General features: G+C 38.6%; 10 protein-coding genes across 10 annotated transcripts; 8 read left to right on the forward strand and 2 right to left on the reverse strand.

Moving 5' to 3' along the window:
• Positions 1-152: 152 nt before the first annotated feature.
• Positions 153-1,637, forward strand: ATG4 (cysteine protease ATG4; the record flags this gene model as incomplete). The annotated part of the gene is made up of 1 exon (XM_033912842.1): positions 153-1,637. The coding sequence occupies one exon, from the start codon at positions 153-155 to the stop codon at positions 1,635-1,637; it is 1,485 nt and encodes a 494-aa protein (XP_033768733.1).
• Positions 1,638-1,876: 239 nt separating this feature from the next.
• SSU72 (RNA polymerase II subunit A C-terminal domain phosphatase) lies at positions 1,877-2,497 on the forward strand (the record flags this gene model as incomplete). The annotated part of the gene is made up of 1 exon (XM_033912843.1): positions 1,877-2,497. One exon carries the CDS (start codon positions 1,877-1,879, stop codon positions 2,495-2,497), a length of 621 nt encoding a protein of 206 aa, XP_033768734.1.
• A 1,365-nt stretch (positions 2,498-3,862) lies between these two features.
• POP1 (ribonuclease P/MRP protein subunit POP1) lies at positions 3,863-6,490 on the reverse strand (the record flags this gene model as incomplete). Its single annotated transcript, XM_033912844.1, has 1 exon — positions 3,863-6,490. One exon carries the CDS (start codon positions 6,488-6,490, stop codon positions 3,863-3,865), a length of 2,628 nt encoding a protein of 875 aa, XP_033768735.1.
• A 714-nt stretch (positions 6,491-7,204) lies between these two features.
• ADE12 (adenylosuccinate synthase) lies at positions 7,205-8,506 on the forward strand (the record flags this gene model as incomplete). Its single annotated transcript, XM_033912845.1, has 1 exon — positions 7,205-8,506. The coding sequence occupies one exon, from the start codon at positions 7,205-7,207 to the stop codon at positions 8,504-8,506; it is 1,302 nt and encodes a 433-aa protein (XP_033768736.1).
• Positions 8,507-8,778: 272 nt separating this feature from the next.
• Positions 8,779-10,446, reverse strand: ALG9 (dolichyl-P-Man:Man(6)GlcNAc(2)-PP-dolichol alpha-1,2-mannosyltransferase; the record flags this gene model as incomplete). The annotated part of the gene is made up of 1 exon (XM_033912846.1): positions 8,779-10,446. The coding sequence occupies one exon, from the start codon at positions 10,444-10,446 to the stop codon at positions 8,779-8,781; it is 1,668 nt and encodes a 555-aa protein (XP_033768737.1).
• A 575-nt stretch (positions 10,447-11,021) lies between these two features.
• MGS1 (ssDNA-dependent ATPase MGS1) lies at positions 11,022-12,782 on the forward strand (the record flags this gene model as incomplete). Its single annotated transcript, XM_033912847.1, has 1 exon — positions 11,022-12,782. The coding sequence occupies one exon, from the start codon at positions 11,022-11,024 to the stop codon at positions 12,780-12,782; it is 1,761 nt and encodes a 586-aa protein (XP_033768738.1).
• A 333-nt stretch (positions 12,783-13,115) lies between these two features.
• On the forward strand, positions 13,116-14,096 carry PPN2 (putative serine/threonine-protein phosphatase; the record flags this gene model as incomplete). Its single annotated transcript, XM_033912848.1, has 1 exon — positions 13,116-14,096. One exon carries the CDS (start codon positions 13,116-13,118, stop codon positions 14,094-14,096), a length of 981 nt encoding a protein of 326 aa, XP_033768739.1.
• Positions 14,097-14,480: 384 nt separating this feature from the next.
• RAP1 (DNA-binding transcription factor RAP1) lies at positions 14,481-16,979 on the forward strand (the record flags this gene model as incomplete). The annotated part of the gene is made up of 1 exon (XM_033912849.1): positions 14,481-16,979. One exon carries the CDS (start codon positions 14,481-14,483, stop codon positions 16,977-16,979), a length of 2,499 nt encoding a protein of 832 aa, XP_033768740.1.
• Positions 16,980-17,272: 293 nt separating this feature from the next.
• Positions 17,273-18,241, forward strand: IES2 (Ies2p; the record flags this gene model as incomplete). The annotated part of the gene is made up of 1 exon (XM_033912850.1): positions 17,273-18,241. One exon carries the CDS (start codon positions 17,273-17,275, stop codon positions 18,239-18,241), a length of 969 nt encoding a protein of 322 aa, XP_033768741.1.
• A 191-nt stretch (positions 18,242-18,432) lies between these two features.
• On the forward strand, positions 18,433-19,032 carry PEX17 (Pex17p; the record flags this gene model as incomplete). The annotated part of the gene is made up of 1 exon (XM_033912851.1): positions 18,433-19,032. One exon carries the CDS (start codon positions 18,433-18,435, stop codon positions 19,030-19,032), a length of 600 nt encoding a protein of 199 aa, XP_033768742.1.
• Between the last annotated feature and the right edge of the window lie 55 nt (positions 19,033-19,087).

Genomic DNA, 19,087 nt, shown 5'->3' on the forward strand with positions numbered 1-19,087 from the left:
CAAATTTCACTTTATTATTTAGGCGGTGACCGTTGAAGCTGCTAGCAATAGCGCCTCAAAGGAAAAAAAATAAAAATATACACACAATAACGATAGGTAAAAAGAATAAACGAGGTAACGTCGCGGACTCGCATTTCAGGGTGGTGATATATATGCAGAGGTGGCTAGAACTGTGGAAAATGGATTTGGTCCAAAAAGTTTCTCACGGTGTGTTACAAGGCTCGTCTGAAGAGCCGGTTACTCTTACGAATCATGATTATGTAGTATTAGGGGAAATGTATTCCGAGCGAGACCAAGAACTTGACCCTGAACAATGCGAGCAAGACTGTGGATATCGCGGTGAAGCGGTTAGTGGCGGATTTCTTAGCACTCTGTTTGGTAGGGAAAATTCTTCCTACACAAAGGAATTTCTTTTGGATGTACGATCAAGGGTCAATTTTACATATCGAACGAGATTTGTTCCTATAGCAAGAGCACCAGATGGGCCTTCACCTTTGAGCCTAAATTTATTAGTACGGACAAACCCGATCAATACAATAGAGGATTACATAGCAAATCCTGATTGCTTTAACACTGATATTGGGTGGGGGTGTATGATAAGGACAGGACAGAGTTTATTAGGCAATGCCTTACAGATCCTTCATTTGGGCAGAGATTTCAGGGTAAATGGTATTGAAAGTTTGAAAATGGAATCAAAATTTGTTAGCTGGTTTAATGATACGCCTGAAGCTCCTTTTTCGTTACATAACTTTGTTTCTGCGGGTACAGAACTTTCTGATAAAAGACCAGGTGAATGGTTCGGCCCCGCAGCTACAGCCAGGAGTATACAATCCTTAATATATGGCTTCCCGGAATGTGGCATCAACGATTGTATAGTTTCTGTTTCATCCGGCGATGTATATGAAAATGAAGTTGAAGAAGTGTTTGCTGAGAATCCAAATAGTAGAATATTGTTCTTGTTAGGCGTGAAACTCGGAATTAACGCGGTAAATGAAAGCTATAGAGAGAGTATATGCGGTGTTTTAAATTCTTCACAGTCAGTAGGCATTGCCGGCGGTAGGCCGTCTTCATCATTGTACTTTTTTGGTTACCAAGGAAATGAATTCTTACATTTCGATCCCCATATTCCTCAACCGGCAGTAGAAGATTCTTTTGTAGAGTCGTGCCATACCAGTAAATTTGGTAAATTGCAGCTATCGGAAATGGATCCCTCGATGCTCATCGGTATTCTGATCAAAGGCGAAGAAGACTGGCAGCGATGGAAGCTAGAAGTTGCAGAGTCTACTATTATTAATGTTCTCCCTAAGAGAATGGATGACTTTGATGTGAGTTGTAGTATGGATGACATAGAAAGTGTAGGTTCTAACTCAATGAAAAAAGATACAAGCAATAATGAAAATCTGGGAGTATTAGAGGGAGATTACATAGATATTGGTGCAATACTTCCACACACAGCAAATACGGAAGATGCAGAGGAGTATGATTGTTTTCAAGACATTCACTGTAAGAATCAGAAGATCGTGGTCATGGGAAACACACATGCGGCTAACGCGAATTTGACAGATTACGAAGTAGAAGGTGTCCTTGTAGAGAAGGAAACGGTAGGTATTCACACTCCTATTGATGAAAAATGCTAGTGTAAAGAAGTAACTAGTTCATAAGCATATATACTGTTTTAATACATTCCCTAAAACTAAAGTATTCAATTCTTTTATTCCGATTCGTTTGATCATCCTTTACGTATCCTTCGTCTACGACAGCGGAAAGAACTTAAAAACGAAAGATGATAATAAAGAAAAAAGGCTAATGAGCATAAGTAAAAAACATTTGCAAGAAGATTAAGACAACGGTGGTATAGCTAGGATTGAAGTCCAAAATGCCTAGTCATCGCAATTCAAACTTGAAGTTTTGCACAGTTTGTGCGTCAAACAACAATCGTTCGATGGAATCTCATAAAGTCCTGCAAGAAGCAGGTTATAATGTTAGCTCTTACGGAACAGGTTCAGCTGTGAGACTGCCTGGTCTATCGATAGATAAGCCTAATGTGTACTCATTTGGTACACCCTATAATGATATATATAATGATCTTTTATCACAATCAGCAGACCGTTACAAGTCAAACGGTTTATTGCAAATGCTGGATCGTAATAGAAGACTCAAAAAAGCACCCGAAAAATGGCAAGAAAGTACAAAAGTCTTCGACTTCGTTTTCACTTGTGAAGAGAGATGCTTTGATGCCGTTTGTGAAGATTTAATGAACAGAGGCGGGAAATTAAACAAAATAGTACATGTAATTAATGTTGACATTAAAGATGATGATGAAAATGCTAAAGTTGGTAGCAAAGCCATATTGAAATTAGCTGATATGCTCAATGATAAAATAGAACAATGTGAAAAAGATGACATTCCCTTTGAAGACTGTATAATGGATATCTTAACTGAGTGGCAAAGCTCACATTCTCAACTACCGTCATTATATGCTCCTTCATATTACTAGACAAAAAGTTAAAATGCTGTAAAAAGCATAAAAATTGAGTGATCTTCATGGATCTTACATTATTCGTGAAAATTATAATGCTTTCGTGAATTCTCGACAGCCTCCTAGTTATATTAACTATATAATATTACAATTTCTTGGTTGCAGTTTCCCTAAGCGCATTTTGTGCTTGTTATCCACTTAGTTATTGTTTTGATCGAAAAGCTTGATATGACACATTCTATTTAGCAAGTCGGATAATGTTTTATCTCAATGTAGCTTGTATAACAGGTTTCATTCCAAAGCACATCGCCAGATATAGAACTGAAATGAAGAAAATAGAAGCATGAGACTTAAAAAGTTTCAATACTTTAAGAAAGAAAAAAATAGAAAAATATTCTATTTTTTTCTGAAAATAAATCAAAAATTATAAGATCCACCCGTTCCTACCAAGACCCTCCAGAATTTTTCCCGTAATGGCAATGAGCAAAGTTGAGACTGCTCAAAAAGAGCACATCCTCGGACATACAATCCTGACCAAATAATTCCAACAGCAACACCTTCATCATAAACTAAAGTTCATTCGAATCCGCCGTTGAAAAATTAAATGGTACACTAGAGAAAAGTACACTAGAAGAATGTCTTTACGAAGCTCTCTTCTGAAAGGCCCCAGCTCCCCTAACACCAATTTGAATTTGGTGTCAAACTTCTCCAGGCAGAAGAAACAAAGGGCCCCAAAAATCAGTCTAACCCCAAGGCCCCCAAAGGGACCAAGGGATTAACCGATGATTGAAACAAGGGAACGGAAACGTCAGCAAACACGCCTTCCGCTTCGTATGTGTATGTGACCAAGGAGTTTGCATCAATGAATTCAAAGAACAGTTATAGTTCAATGATAAATGCTTAACATCCTTCTACCATTGGAAGTGCATGTTTGATCAGTAGGACTTCTTGATCTCCTCTGATATCTTAAGGTAAGTATGAGGATTTAGAAAGAAAATTCAAGAAAAAAACAAATTTTACAACAAAAGTAATCGTGTAAGGAAAGGCATGTCAAATGAGACTTTCTCTCACTATTTATACGTCTTACAAATGGAAAACTCGACGCAAGAAGAAAAAAATAAAAAGATGCGAATACGGGTAATGAGTTTTTTGACAATTTTAAGAGCTAGGGAATGAGTTGATGAGTCTATAATAGTAGCGTAAATCACCGTATTTAAATTGACATATAATGAAATCAGTTGACAGTTCATTAATCATTCTTAATTTATAAATGTATAAGTATGGAGTCCCAGGAGGGGAGAACGTTATTGAGGGGCGTGATTATTATTTGATCTCCGTGAATATAGTTTTATGATATATCGTTCGCGTATATAATGTAATTCATCATACGGATATTTTCGACCATTCCCCCAGCCTATAAGTGTTGGTGCCCACGTTCCTGATGAGAACGTATCTAGTCCGTTGTTGGATAGCCAAATGATGATCTATAAATCCGATCCCCATACCATTTCCACAGTTTAAGTGGTATGTGCCGCTGGTAATAAAGCCGATCAAATCGTGTACCTCTGGAAGTGGCATTTTCAAATCGTGATCTTTTCTTCCGTTCGACCGGTACACTCCTTTTGCCAATTGAAGCCAATGCTGCAGGTGCTTTTCTGGAACTTGATATATTCTTGCATTGTCCTTTGGGTGACCACGTTCAAGTAGTGTGCAAGACACAGCAATGGCACAACGTGGGCAGGACGTAAGGTGAACTGAAGAACTATCGGAGTTGATCCTATTAGAAGTACGGGACCGACATTTCGAGTCTTTACACAACATAATTGGTATGTTGTCTTCAATCGGCGATGATATTGCCTTTGCCTTGACCTCATAATCCTTGCACAATTCCAAAACGTCATTTATGCAGTTGATGTCTCTTACGCCTTGACTGTTAAACTGTCCGGTCTTCTTACTGTCCACCAATTCTAAGTTTTTATCGTTCCGGCGTAAATAATCGATACCGTTTCTCAGTATTTGTAAAAACCTCCAGTCTGAACTGAAAAAATCGCCTATTTCCCCGCTATATGCCGGTAATTGGGTGTTATGAATGTCTTTGACCTTTTCGAAATTGATCCTTTTCCCCATTGGCTTCCTATCCCACTTCGTTTTAGAGGCTTCCCTTTTATAAAGTGAGTTTTCTAGATAACCAAACTGAGTGAATGGGTAGTCATCGGGAAAATAAAGTTGCTTATTCTCGTACTGAATTTGTTGGAACTGTCTCAGACCAATATGATACATTCTTGGTATCCGGTTCAGTAGATGCCACAGCGGTAGAAGCCAGAACCATGGTAACACGACAATCCAGTCGTTGGTCTTGGGCCTTCTAATTATGACTAATGGGATAGAAGGATCGTCATTTCCCTTGAATGGAACCGTAGTTCTATTGATATGATTCGGTGTAACAGTTAGCAACTTGGAACGTCTCGCAGAAATTTCTTTTAATGTGCTCTGGTTCTTGTATGATTCAGTACGTGACTCAGGGTCGCATAATTTGTTTAAAACAGCGTTTATTTCATCTTGAGGATAATTCTCGTACAATGATATAATGTCGTCAAAATTAACACTATTCCTCTGGGAATCGTTTAACTTTTTTGGTGCAGCAAGATGACGTGGGTCTATGGCTTCAAATGCGAACGTGCACCTCTGTGGTAGAGCATTATAATCGGTAATCATCGAAATCGTTTTAAATTGTTCAAACGATTCACAATGTTCTGTGCTTCTTAAACAGGAGGCTAACGATTCTAGAGCTTTAGCTCCCTTCAAGGTTACGCTCGCTAATGAATATCGACAATCCTGTACAGTTAATTTCTTTGTGTGTTGTAAAAGGATGTTAAAAACCTGAGTATAGATTGAAGGATGTAATCTTATTATAGCAGTATCCATTTGTACCCAAAATATGTCGCACGGACCCAATGGCTTGGATGAATCTTCACTGCCTCCTTCGCTGAAATCATAAATTAATCCCTGGAATAAAACCTGACCTTCTCGATATTTCTTTGAGTTTGCTCTTCCAGCCGTTAACTTCCCTATAACAAATTTTAAAAAGTCACCCTCACTTTCATTGCCTTTATCTTTTATAACAATAGTACCAATATGACTTGAATCCATACATAAGGCCCCATCGGAGCTGCAGGTGTCGCCGCCTAGCCTATGTGTCAATTTAAAGCATTTTTGAGTAGGTGCCCATGCCAATTGGTACCCCCATCTTTTCATCATGTGAGACCTTTTAGCATTCCAAATGTGGGTAGGCAGCCAGGTAAAGTGCTTTTGCCTCTTCGTATATTTGATCCTACCTATGGGGATAGATGCTAATTCATTGAGACCGGTAGCATCATAGCTCCCCATACAATTATTAAGTAATTTTATATTGGGATTTGCTTTTGATGATTCTTTGATCATTCGTTTTAACGTTTTGATTTTCTGCCTTACATGGCACTTAGATGATGTGATCTCTGGTGGCATACTGAGCTTCATAGAAGTTGATTTGCTAGCCAATCGTAGAAGTTTTATGGACATTTTAGCCCTGTAAAGTTGTTTTGCGTTTAGGCCATGGGTTTTTCTGGAGGCAGTTGAAGAGTTCTTCAATACTTCCTGCTGGTCACTCTTACGCATCTCTCTCAAAGCCCTATTGCGCATTCTCTTTGGAATCCTACGGACATTATGCGAAGCCGTTCTACGACGCAGTTTTCGAGGCAATGCCTGAAATATTCTCGTTGAGCTGGCCCCTTTGGAATTGTGCATGGCCAATTGCAACTGCTTGACCTCAAATTGACGAGAACTGATGAATTGGCCCACGTTTAGCTTACTCCCAGACTCACTTAAATCGCTTGGTACCCCAGTTTTTGACGATGAAACGGCCACGGCCTCTGCTCTAATTGATCTAGCATTTCTTATGCGATTTCTCTTCAGTAATTGATTCTTATTAAGAAGTTTCTTTCCACCATTTCCTTTAGACGAACTCCCGCTCATTTGTAATCGTGACGGATTTGATTCTCACTGCCTCTACTAAATGTTCAAATGACGAATTGTTTAATAAAGGTCCCGGTTCTTAATGCCTGCTACCGTTTCGAGTATCTCATCGAATCCAGACGTGCTCTCTTCTAATGGAAACTTGACTGAAAAGTTTTCCGACAGCATTACACATTATTACCCGACTCCATGTCACGTGCTTGTCACATGTGAAAAATGACGAACGAAGAAGTCAATCTGCCCTGCTTATGGCCGGTAGAGTCAAGAGTAATTTACTTTGCAACCAATTAATAAATCTGTAAATTTAAAGGAATCAGCAATTACCGCAACCCCAGACAATCGGATGGTGAGATTAGTCCCATTCCATTCGCTCTCGTGACCAATTCCTCGAAAAAACATGTCACACCCTATCTGTTCTTGTAACCCAGATAGGAGAAAAAATTTGTATTTAAATAATCTCGATTTCACGTTTACTGATCGCGATCCTTTTCATTGAGTCACAGATTAACAAAGTAAATAATAATAAGTAATCATTATTTCTAAAAAAGTAATTTCTTTTTCTTGTTAGCCTTTTCTTTTTTGATTTTCTTTTTATCTTTTAACTTGCCTTATAAAAGAAACGATTGTAAAAGCTTACCTCGACTGAGTAAATATTAAGCTTTTGTTGAAGAAGGTAGGGGAAATCGTAACATAACGAAATAAAAGCGTATCAAAATGGTTAACGTTGTATTAGGCTCTCAATGGGGTGATGAAGGTAAGGGTAAACTGGTTGATTTACTGGTTGGTAAATATGATATTGTGGCTCGTTGTGCAGGGGGTAACAATGCCGGACATACCATTGTTGTAGATGGTGTTAAGTATGATTTCCATATGTTACCATCAGGTTTAGTCAACCCAAACTGCCAAAATCTGTTGGGTAATGGTGTTGTTATTCACGTTCCATCTTTTTTCAAAGAATTGGAAACCTTGGAAGCTAAAGGTTTGAAGAACGCAAGAAGCAGATTATTTGTTTCCTCCAGAGCACATTTAGTCTTTGACTTCCATCAAGTGACTGACAAGCTAAGAGAATTGGAATTATCAGGTCGTTCTAAAGATGGTAAAAATATCGGTACTACTGGCAAAGGTATCGGTCCAACTTATTCTACAAAGGCTTCTAGATCTGGTTTGAGAGTTCATCATTTGGTGAATGATCAACCAGGTGCTTGGGAGGAGTTTGTCACTAGATATAAGAGATTATTGGAAACAAGAAGACAAAGATACGGTGATTTCGAGTACGATTTTGAAGCCAAACTTGCTGAATACAAGAAATTAAGAGAGCAATTAAAGCCATTCGTCGTCGACTCCGTTGTTTTCATGCACAATGCCATTGAAGCAAAGAAAAAGATATTGGTTGAGGGTGCTAATGCCTTGATGTTGGATATTGATTTTGGTACTTATCCATATGTGACTTCTTCTAGTACTGGTATTGGTGGTGTTCTTACCGGTTTAGGTATTCCTCCACGTACTATTGATGAAATTTATGGTGTTGTTAAAGCCTACACAACTAGAGTTGGCGAAGGTCCTTTCCCAACAGAACAATTAAACGAGGAGGGAGAAAAATTGCAAACCATTGGTGCTGAATTCGGTGTCACTACTGGTCGTAAGCGTCGTTGCGGTTGGTTAGACTTAGTAGTCTTGAAATACTCCACTTTGATCAATGGGTACACAAGCTTAAACATTACCAAATTAGATGTCCTAGATACCTTCAAAGAAATCCCAGTGGGTATTTCATATTCCATCCGAGGTAAGAAGCTAGATTTGTTTCCTGAAGATTTGAATATTCTGGGTAAAGTTGAAGTTGAATACAAAGTTTTGCCAGGTTGGGATCAAGATATTACCAAGATTAAAAAGTATGAAGATTTGCCAGAAAACGCAAAGAAGTACTTGAAATATATTGAAGATTTTGTTGGCGTTCCTGTTGAATGGGTTGGTACTGGCCCAGCAAGAGAAAGCATGTTGCATAAAGAAATTAAATAAGGCGTTGAGGATCCATGACACACTTCGGTTTAATTTCTTTTCACAGTTTTATAGTTTTACATATACGAAATGTAATTAATCATGACATTTTTTAAAAGTTGTTAATAAAATAAAAAAAAGAAGGTAATGAACAAACATATTTTTTATAAATGCATAAAAACATATAAATATATATATATATACGTGAAAAATGTTAAAATTATTGATAATAAAACGCTCAGAAACAAAAGCAGTCAATAGACTTTCTGTACTTGTTTTAGAACACTTTTTTATCAATTGGTAGTCTCAGTTGGCTTTTCAAACAAACAGTAGTCGATATAACGAACTCCGTACAATTGATTCCATTGTTTTGGTAAAACCTTTTGCATGATTTGGTTGATTGATTCCGGTACATAAAACGCTCTACCCAAAATCTTAGAATTTTCACTGTCGATGAATGTAGCACATGCCAGTTTATTCCAGTTATCCATAAGATGTAAAGGGTTAAAAACGTCTTTTGTTAAATTTATGGGGGCTACGATATCAATGAAATAATCGCACTTGGCAATTGGCCACTCCTTACCAGTATCATACATATTCTTGTTATTCATTCCCTTAGGTATGGTTCTAACCTTTTTGAAGATAGAACCACTCTCTGGAAAATCACCTGGAAGAAGACCATCAAATCCTGATTTGACAAATTTTAGTCTGTGATTATCTGGCAGCAGGAAAGAATTTGGAAAGTGATACCATTCACGACCTGTACATACATTCACTACCGGTGTCTTCATACTACCTTGGTTTAGTGAAGAAAATTGTTCATAGACGGCTATTGGAGCTGTGTAATTGTTCACCAAGGCAACTATACGTGATATCGCCTGACCTGCAACGATCAATAAAACTGACAACTTTATTCCTTTTTTCAGAATGCGCTTTCTATTGAATAGATTTAAAACCTTGTAAAAAGCTATACTTGCACTCAGGGTGATCAACCCGTAAATTGGATAGAGAAATCTTTCCTCTTTGTGAGGCTGTTGAATGAAAATTGCAATCCATGTGAATAAGGAAGCCCATAATGGCCATAATCTCAAATGGAAAATTCCTAAAGTAGCCAAAACTAACACAGGTAGTGGGAAATTCAGCAATAAGTTCAAGGGATAATAGTACCATGGTTCAACCCCGAAAATGTTTGGGCCAGTTTCCTCATTTGCGTTGATCACATTGTAAAATAAGATGTTCCATGATACGGGAGCGAGCTTTCCGTAAAATATACTATCAGTAACAACCACAGCAAATGCAGTCAATGAAAATATTAAACAGCAATCGAATGCGGTTCTAATGGTAGAAATTATTCTATGGTTGAAAAGGTAATGTAAGCATAATGGCAAGCTTAAAACTAAAACAAATGGCCAGCCCAGTATACTAGCTAGGAAATTGTATGCTAAACTTTTGGTAAAATTTGAAGTAGACCCAGTAGACAAATAGCGTAGCGAGTGTGTGGTGGCACCTACATACAACAACATTGCAACGGCAGAAGGCAATAATTCAACAGATGCATGGAACCAGCCTGGATTGAACAATTGGAAAATAATCCAAATATTCGCAATTTGCAACGCTAATGTGCCCGCGATTTCACGATGTAGTTTAAATTCCATGATAAAGCTAAAAAATCCTAAGCATGCTCTGGTGATGAAAAAGTTCCAATGGCTTTCCAGCTCAGTAAATTTGTTTACCGGATAAAGAATACAGTAAAAAGGCAATAGGAAAGCCCATGATCTAATAGAATATTCGGGAGAATATTCCCAAGTTTGTTTGCCAAATCCACGTACTAATAAATTCAATGGTTCCCAATAATTGAAAGTTTCATCGCAATCTGAAATTAGTGAGAATGTTGGTTGAATATATACTCTCGTCAAAAATAACAACAGCAGCAAACTGATGGTTACCGCCTTGCAATTCATTGTTCCCTTATATTTGTGCTTCAGGGTGTGAAAAGAGCCAGTTCAATACAGTTAAAGTTTTGAAATCTCGTTGAGTAGCCCAAATGGTACAATGAAAACGAAAAGGTATTCTCTATTGTGTCAATACACCCCTGTGTCGCCTCCAGTTGTTCCTTTTCCAGGGTTGTATTGACAGCATTGAATATTGCAGAACGGTTCTCATCAAAATTCAATATTGCGTAACGGACTTATTGTTGCGTTTTCCAGTAAAAATAAGCCGGGTCAGGTCGCCCGCCGTAGATAATAAAAGTAGGTATAACGTGCGTAAGGGCAAAACAGGTTTTGGCAACATATCCAAGGGATGAGTGATCGTTTAGGTACATCATATATCACAACCTTTTGATATTGAGAAATCAGTTAAAATTACCCTCTTTCTCTTCTTTTTGATATCCAACATCGTTTGCTTAGTTTGGAAAATAGTACGCGTTGTGTTAAAGGAAACGTGTTTTAAGGTAAGTCATCGACAGGTAAAAGGTAGGTTTATTAGGAGAAGAACGTTTCGCGGTGGGATTTTGCTCCAGGATCGCATAGTCTCAATGAATAATAAGAGGACGTCTGTAGAGCAGCTCATTTCATGCCCAATTTGCTCTAGAAGAGTTTTCTTTTCCCTAATCAACTCTCATCTTGATATATGTGGCAAAGAAAAGTCAAAACCTTCAAGTAGACCACAAACGGTGTCAAGTCTTTTGGCAGGTCCAAAGAAGAGGAAACAAACTAATGCAGAGAAGTTCATTGATCTCGACAACGAAGATCATGAAATTAAGACAGATATTAAGAATGAGGACGAAGACATGACTGCTGAAAATGAAAGCAAAAGATTTAAGGAAGCTCCATCCACGGATTCTGCAAAATCAGTAATAGACTCTGCTTCGAGTAGAGGTCAACTTCATAACGATTACGAAAGCAGGTTGCTGCAGAAGATAAGCCATTTGCCACTTAGTGAAAAGTTAAGGCCAAAAGAATTAAGAGATTATGTAGGACAGCAGCACATTCTCTCTCAAGATAACGGTACATTATTCAAATATATAAAACAGGGAACTATCCCATCTATGATACTCTGGGGCCCTCCAGGTGTAGGAAAGACTTCACTGGCTAGACTATTAACGAAGACTGCGACAACCAGTAATAGTGAATCAAACGTTGGTTCTAAATATTTCATGATTGAAACAAGTGCGACAAAGGCAAACACGCAGGAATTAAGAGGTATATTTGAAAAGTCTAAGAAGGAATATCAACTGACCAAAAGAAGAACTGTTCTTTTTATTGATGAGATTCATAGATTCAATAAAGTTCAGCAGGACTTGTTATTGCCACATGTGGAAAACGGTGACATTATTTTGATTGGGGCAACGACAGAAAACCCAAGTTTTCAGCTGAACAATGCTCTGATTAGTAGATGTTTGATTTTTGTCCTAGAAAAGTTGAATGTGAATGAGCTGTGTATTGTTCTATCAAGAGGAATCGCATTATTGAATAAATGCAGGAAACAAGTTTGGAACATTGAAAATCCTTTGAAATTGTCCAGAAGCATACTAGAATACGTCGTGGATCTATCCGTAGGTGATACAAGGAGAGCATTGAATATGTTGGAAATGATCGAAGTTTCAACAAGAGAACGCAAGGCCAACGAGGAAGAATTATCCACTGATGATGTACGAGATATAATTAAGAGTAATAGCAGTAATGGGCTTAACACATATTATGATCCAAAAGGAGATAACCATTATGATACAATCTCAGCGTTTCATAAAGCTATTAGAGGTGGGGATGAAAACGCTTCATTGTATTATTTAGCAAGAATGTTACAGGGAGGGGAAGATCCATTATATGTTGCCAGAAGGATGATTCGAATAGCCTCTGAAGATATCGGATTACGGGATAATTCATTATTACCATTGGCTGTCGCAGCGCATGACGCGGTGATGAAAATTGGTTTGCCAGAAGCAGACCTTGCACTCGCACAATGTTGTGTTGCTTTGGCTAGGGCACCCAAGTCAGTAGAATTATATAGAGCTTGGAAGAAATTAAGGGCAATGATGAGTGAAAATATGTATAGTTTAGCAAGCAGTGAAATACCGATGCATATCAGAAATGCGCCAACTAAATTAATGGAAGAGCTTGGCTATCATAAAGGCTACAAGTACAATCCTGATTATATTGAAGGAAAGGTTGAACAAGATTACTTCCCTAAAGAAGTACTTGAGAAATGTCCAAATAAAACCGATTTGAAGTTCCTGGATGGTAAACACTTAGGAGACAAAGAAGATCCTGACTTGAAACAGGCATATCAGAGTTAGTCACATATCTCCTATATTTTTGTGAATACCGCGCCTATAATTCGAATTTTTTCCCTTTTGGCCAATGCCGCTTGTTTATTTTCACGCTTAAAAAGCATTGCATTGCTGGCACGTTTTGTGCAGTATGAACGATATAAACCATAATTTTAGATAATCAAGGCTCTACCTTTTTTTTTTTTCAGGGCCAGAAAAGTCTCGCGGGCCCATCTGAGATATATTGAAATATGAACATATCCTATAAGAGGAGTACATTATTCTTGAATCACTTTCACTTTTCTCTCAACGTTTTTAGCTTGTGGCAAGGGCAAGCTTGAGGAATATAGATACCTAGAAATGGACAATAAGCGGAAAACACGAGCCGCTACAGTTAGCACAGTATTGATATTTTTTGTGACATGCTGCGTTTATACACTATATACCTTAAAGTTTGATGACCCTCAGTTATCTCCACCGGTTTCTTTATTGCCTACAATTAGCACCTTGAAGAAAATTGAGCATGTGGTAGATTTAAACAAGGAATATGTGTTTGTCGGTGACGTTCACGGTAATTATGATGAGTTCATGGAGCTCATTGATGACAAGATTGGAGGACTGGGAGAAAATACAACGATGATATTGCTGGGTGACTTTATTCACAAGGGCCCAGACTCAGATAAGGTAGTGTCGTATATTCTAGATCATAAGGACCAAGTGAAGTGCGTCTTAGGTAATCATGAAATATTGGTTATGATGGCGTACTTAAACCCAGACTTTTCAAAAAGGGTGAGACGCCCCAAATTAATGACACCTTTAACTTTCAGTACTGAGACTGATTTCATACCACAGGACATCTCAAAAATCAGCAGCGCACATGGACAATTAGCTCGCGAGCTTGGGTTTTTCAAACTGACCCAGTTGGCGGAACATTGCTCAATGGCCATTGAATTGGATCTAGATATAACTGGCGACAAACTCTTTGGTGCACATGCAGGGATGGTTCCAGGAGATTTCATGAAGCCGAACCAAATTCCGGGCGTAAGTTCTTTGTCAAATATGAAGTACGTCGATAAGAAGCACTGGTCAAGAACATCACGTGAAAAAGAAAACAAGAACTATGTCAGGTGGTACACACTGTGGGACAAGTACGGAGACCACTTTAATAACGCCAAAGTATTTTACGGGCACGATGCATCCATGGGATTGAACCTACGGAAGCAGACCAAAGGTTTGGATACAGCATGTGTAAAGAACAATCTACTCTCATCCATGAAAGTGAAGTATAATATAAAGAAGGGGCAATATGACTACACACTAATTCAAGTAGAATGCTCTTAGAACAAAAAAACCGCATATAAGCACAATAGATTTTATATAATACACTAAACGAAGAAGATATGAAGATATGAATACGATTATGTAACTTGCATAATTCTGAATCTCAAATTTCAATGAGGCTATCCTTAATGCCACGGACATTCTTGCATTATGCCCGCTACCCGCCCCGGCTTTCTTGTTGAAGTTCTAAAAACTGACGAGAAACGAAAACAAAACCGAAAACAGATTATCGCAATCATTTCTTCAACACCCAACATCCAGCACCTAAACACCATCAACACGTTTTGAACAAAACAAACCCATAGCCCAAAAGGTAGTAAACACGAACTGTTGTAGACGCAACCGCCCCACACGAGACATCATTTGCGTATCAATTATCCTACAATGTCTAGTCCAGATGATTTTGAAACTGCACCAGCAGAATTTGTTGATGCATTGGATCCGAGTATGGTCGCTGTTGACAGTGGCTCTGCTGCAGTCACAGCGCCATCTGATTCTGCCGCTGATGTGAAAGCTAATCAAAATGAAGAAAACTCTGGTGTTGCTGGCGTTGACACTAGTGTCAAAGCGGATCAGGCAGAGATCGAAAAGAAAGACGATGATACTACTGAAGTCGGTATAACGACTACCACGTCTCCCGTTGCTGATACTGCTGCTGCCACTGATATTGTTAAGACGTCAACTGCATCTGTTGCTGAATCTACAGCTGACGAGAGAGCTGCTGAGGAGAAAAAAGAACAAGTGAGTGGTCCTCCTCTGTCAAACATGAAATTCTATCTTAATCGGGACGCTGATGCGCATGATTCTTTGAATGACATTGATCAATTAGCGCGCCTGATTAGAGCAAACGGTGGTGAAGTACTAGATACCAAGCCAAGAGAATCAAAAGAGAATGTCTTCATTGTATCACCTTATAATCACACAAATTTACCAACGGTAACTCCAACTTATATTAAGGCCTGTTGTCAAAGCAACTCGCTATTGAACATGGAAAATTACTTAGTCCCTTACGACAACTTTAGAGAAGTTGTGGACAGTAGGTTACAGGACGAGCCTCATTCTAATGATATAAATAATAGCAATAGCAATAGCAGCCATTCTATTGGGCCAAAAGCAGAGATAATTTCCACAAATACTAACGGCGCCACGGAAGAATCAATCAAGGAAAAAGTTATGGTGGACGCTGAACAACAAGCCAGATTACAAGAGCAAGCTCAGCTGCTTCGCCAACATGTAAGTAGTACCGCTTCAATGACAAGTGGAGGGCACAATGACTTGGTCCAAATCGAACAACCTCAAAAAGATACTTCTAATAATAATAATAATAATAATAATAATAATAACAATAATAATGTCAACGACGAAGACAATGATCTTTTGACGCAGGATAGCAACCCTCAAGGAGCCGATGAAGGAAATGCATCTTTTCAAGCACAAAGGTCCATGATTTCGAGAGGCGCTTTGCCCTCACACAATAAAGCTTCTTTTACAGATGAGGAAGACGAGTTCATTTTGGACGTTGTCAGGAAAAATCCAACCAGACGTACTACCCATACTCTTTATGATGAAATATCCCATTATGTGCCTAATCATACAGGTAACTCTATTAGACACAGATTTAGAGTATATCTTTCTAAAAGGCTAGAGTACGTTTATGAAGTTGACAAATTCGGTAAATTGGTTAGAGACGACGATGGAAATCTGATAAAGACTAAAGTTTTGCCACCATCGATTAAAAGGAAATTTTCCGCCGATGAAGATTACACTTTGGCAATCGCAGTAAAGAAGCAATTTTATCGTGATTTGTTTCAAATCGATCCTGATACGGGAAGATCGCTTATCACAGATGAGGATACACCTACCGCTATTGCCAGGAGGAATATGACAATGGACCCAAATCATGTTCCAGGAAATGAACCCAACTTCGCGGCTTATAGGACCCAAAGCCGTAGAGGACCCATTGCACGAGAATTTTTCAAGCATTTTGCCGAAGAGCACGCAACTCACACTGAGAATGCTTGGAGAGACAGGTTCAGGAAGTTTTTACTCGCTTACGGCATTGATGACTATATCAGTTATTATGAAGCTGAAAAAGCTCAAAATAGGGAGCCAGAACCGATGAAGAACCTCACCAATAGACCCAAGAGGCCTGGCGTGCCCACTCCCGGTAACTATAACTCAGCAGCCAAAAGGGCAAGAAATTATACTTCTCAAAGAAATGCACAGCCCACCGCTAATGCTGCATCTGCCAATGCTGCTGCCGCTGCTGCTGCTGCTGCTTCCAACTCTTATGCTATACCGGAAAACGAATTACTGGACGAAGATACCATGAATTTCATTTCCAGTTTAAAGAACGATCTATCCAATATCTCAAACAGTTTGCCTTTTGAGTATCCCCACGAGATTGCGGAAGCTATAAGAAGCGATTTTTCGAATGAGGATATATATGATAATATTGATCCCGATACAATAAGTTTTCCACCGAAAATTGCAACAACAGATCTTTTCCTACCATTGTTCTTTCATTTTGGTAGTACGAGGCAATTCATGGATAAACTTCATGATGTTATTTCAGGAGATTATGAGCCATCACAGGCTGAAAAATTGGTACAGGATCTTTGCGATGAAACTGGTATACGTAAAAATTTCAGTACGAGCATATTGACATGTTTATCTGGAGATTTGATGGTCTTCCCTCGCTACTTCTTGAACATGTTTAAGGACAATGTCAATCCTCCGCCCAACGTTCCTGGTATCTGGACACATGAAGACGACGAATCACTAAAGAGCAATGATCAAGAACAAATAAGAAAACTGGTCAAAAAGCATGGAACCGGCAGAATGGAAATGAGGAAAAGGTTTTTTGAGAAGGACCTGTTATAACTAATTTGAATAAAGTATCCCATCATCAGATAATTTACTGCGTCTCTCTATGTCACTGATTCGCGTTTTCTATTTTGTTTTTCAATTCAATGTGTAATTTATGTAAACTTTTACGTATTTTAATTTTTAAAATTCTTATAATGATTTTATTTCACACGAGGCGGAATAGTTTATGGAATGTTATTAACAAAAAAAGGAAGAGGAAAAGGAGGAAAGAATAAAACAAGAACGAAGATTCTCCTTTTGACGTGTCTTTGAAGGTTAAACGGCTAACTGAGGAATAGCAGCATATAATGGACAGTGAAGCAAGTGACGTTGAGCTAGAGTTATCGGACAGCGCCTCAGCTGGGGGGGAAGAATACATTGACGATGATGATTATACAGAGGATCTCGACGATCAGGTAGTCACAACCAAATCATCCAGAAGGACAGCACGTAAGAGAGGTTCTAAGGGTGTAAGAACCTCAAAACGCATTAGGGATAAAGAACTTACAGGGGGTGTTGATGAGGACTATGATGAGGATGAGGATGTATTGAGCCCTTCTAAGAAGCGTCATTTACATACCAGATCAATGGACAAAAGGCAACTTGTTGCAACAGCTTTTGAAAATTCTGATATTGATGATAGTAAAGTCAATGATGGCGAAATGGAAGATGGTGTAACGGAAGAAGAGAGTTTAGAAAAGGAGCTGAATAAAGGTGAAGAAAAAGACGAGTTAGAGAAAAGTGAAGAAACCTATTACGACCAAAAAGATGTTGGGCAGAAAAGGGAGGGGGAGCAAGACGGGGAATCTGGAGGCTATGAGGATAATGAAGCCAGTGGAAGTAAGGAGTCAGATGAACTGGCGTCCGTAGTGAATGGTAATGGTAATGGTAACGAGGAGGACGATGAACTTGAGGCAACAAAAGAAAATACAACAGATTCTACTAGAAGCGCTACAACTCGAAGTAAAATGCTGTTAGATTTACTGGAAGATGGTGGGTCTAAAAAGAAATTAACAGATGAGGAAATCCAGCTGCGAAGAGCCGAAAATGCACGTAAACGGAAGAACCTTAGCGAGAAGAGATTGGAAGAAGAGAAGCAAGACACAATCAACAAGCTTTTGAAGAAAAGAGCTGGTAAGTCTAGGAGTCACCTACCGAATGATGAGGAAAAAAATGATGGCTCCTCAAGTTTCGTAAAACCGCGCAGGCCATACAATAGCGAGGGTATGACGAGAATTCTGAGGAAATATAAAGAAGATTTATTTTGTACGTTTTGAGTAGAAGATGTAATTTTTATAATGTTTGATGTATAGCCTTTAAATTGTTCGTTTTTGTTAGTATTATTGGGCTCGGTGTTGCCTGTAACCCGCGTTTTCAGCTAAATTTATAAGGGTTCAGGATAAAATGAAACCATCGGGATATCACTACCATTTTGATATGCAGAACCACGTAAAGCTGATCAAGAACCATGACATCAATTAAAAGTCTACCCAGATATATTGACTGGCCTTCTGATGTAGACATTAAAAGAGCAGAGAGGACTAATCCGACGGTAAAGGCCATCAAGAGTTTATTATATAATGGTGGATCAATTTATGCATTTCTATATTTTTTTGTCGCTATGTTTGTTGAACCAATGCTACAAAAGCAGTATCAGCAGAGGAACGATTTTTCTTTATTTGTTATATTGCGTTTGAGGAGAATTATAGCTCAATTGCAGAAACGACTAGTGATGACTCCAGTATCCTCGCTGGGATACAACGAACAAAATAACTCTGTGGAGAGGTCCACTCAAACTTCGGATGACAATGTAATACAAAAGGATAACAGCCATTGGGCTGAAATAACTTATCAACTGCAAAGTGTGAAGCAAGAATTACAATACTTTAACAGATCTTTGGACCAACCAACCGAAAGTATGGACGATTTTGTCTTTCAAATTAAGATGGCGACAGACCAGGTTGAATTAACAGATAGGACCCAAACTTTCTCTAATAAATCAAGGGATGTTATCCAGGAAATTCGAGAGATTAAAGGCTGGTTTGTGAATTGCCAAGTACCAAGGTAACATCAAAAATAATAGGCATTGAATTTAAAATGTTCTAGCGGTGCAGATGCATCTG

This window comes from Saccharomyces paradoxus, chromosome XIV (assembly GCF_002079055.1).
Source record: "Saccharomyces paradoxus chromosome XIV, complete sequence".
NCBI classification, from domain to species: Eukaryota; Fungi; Ascomycota; class Saccharomycetes; order Saccharomycetales; family Saccharomycetaceae; genus Saccharomyces; species Saccharomyces paradoxus.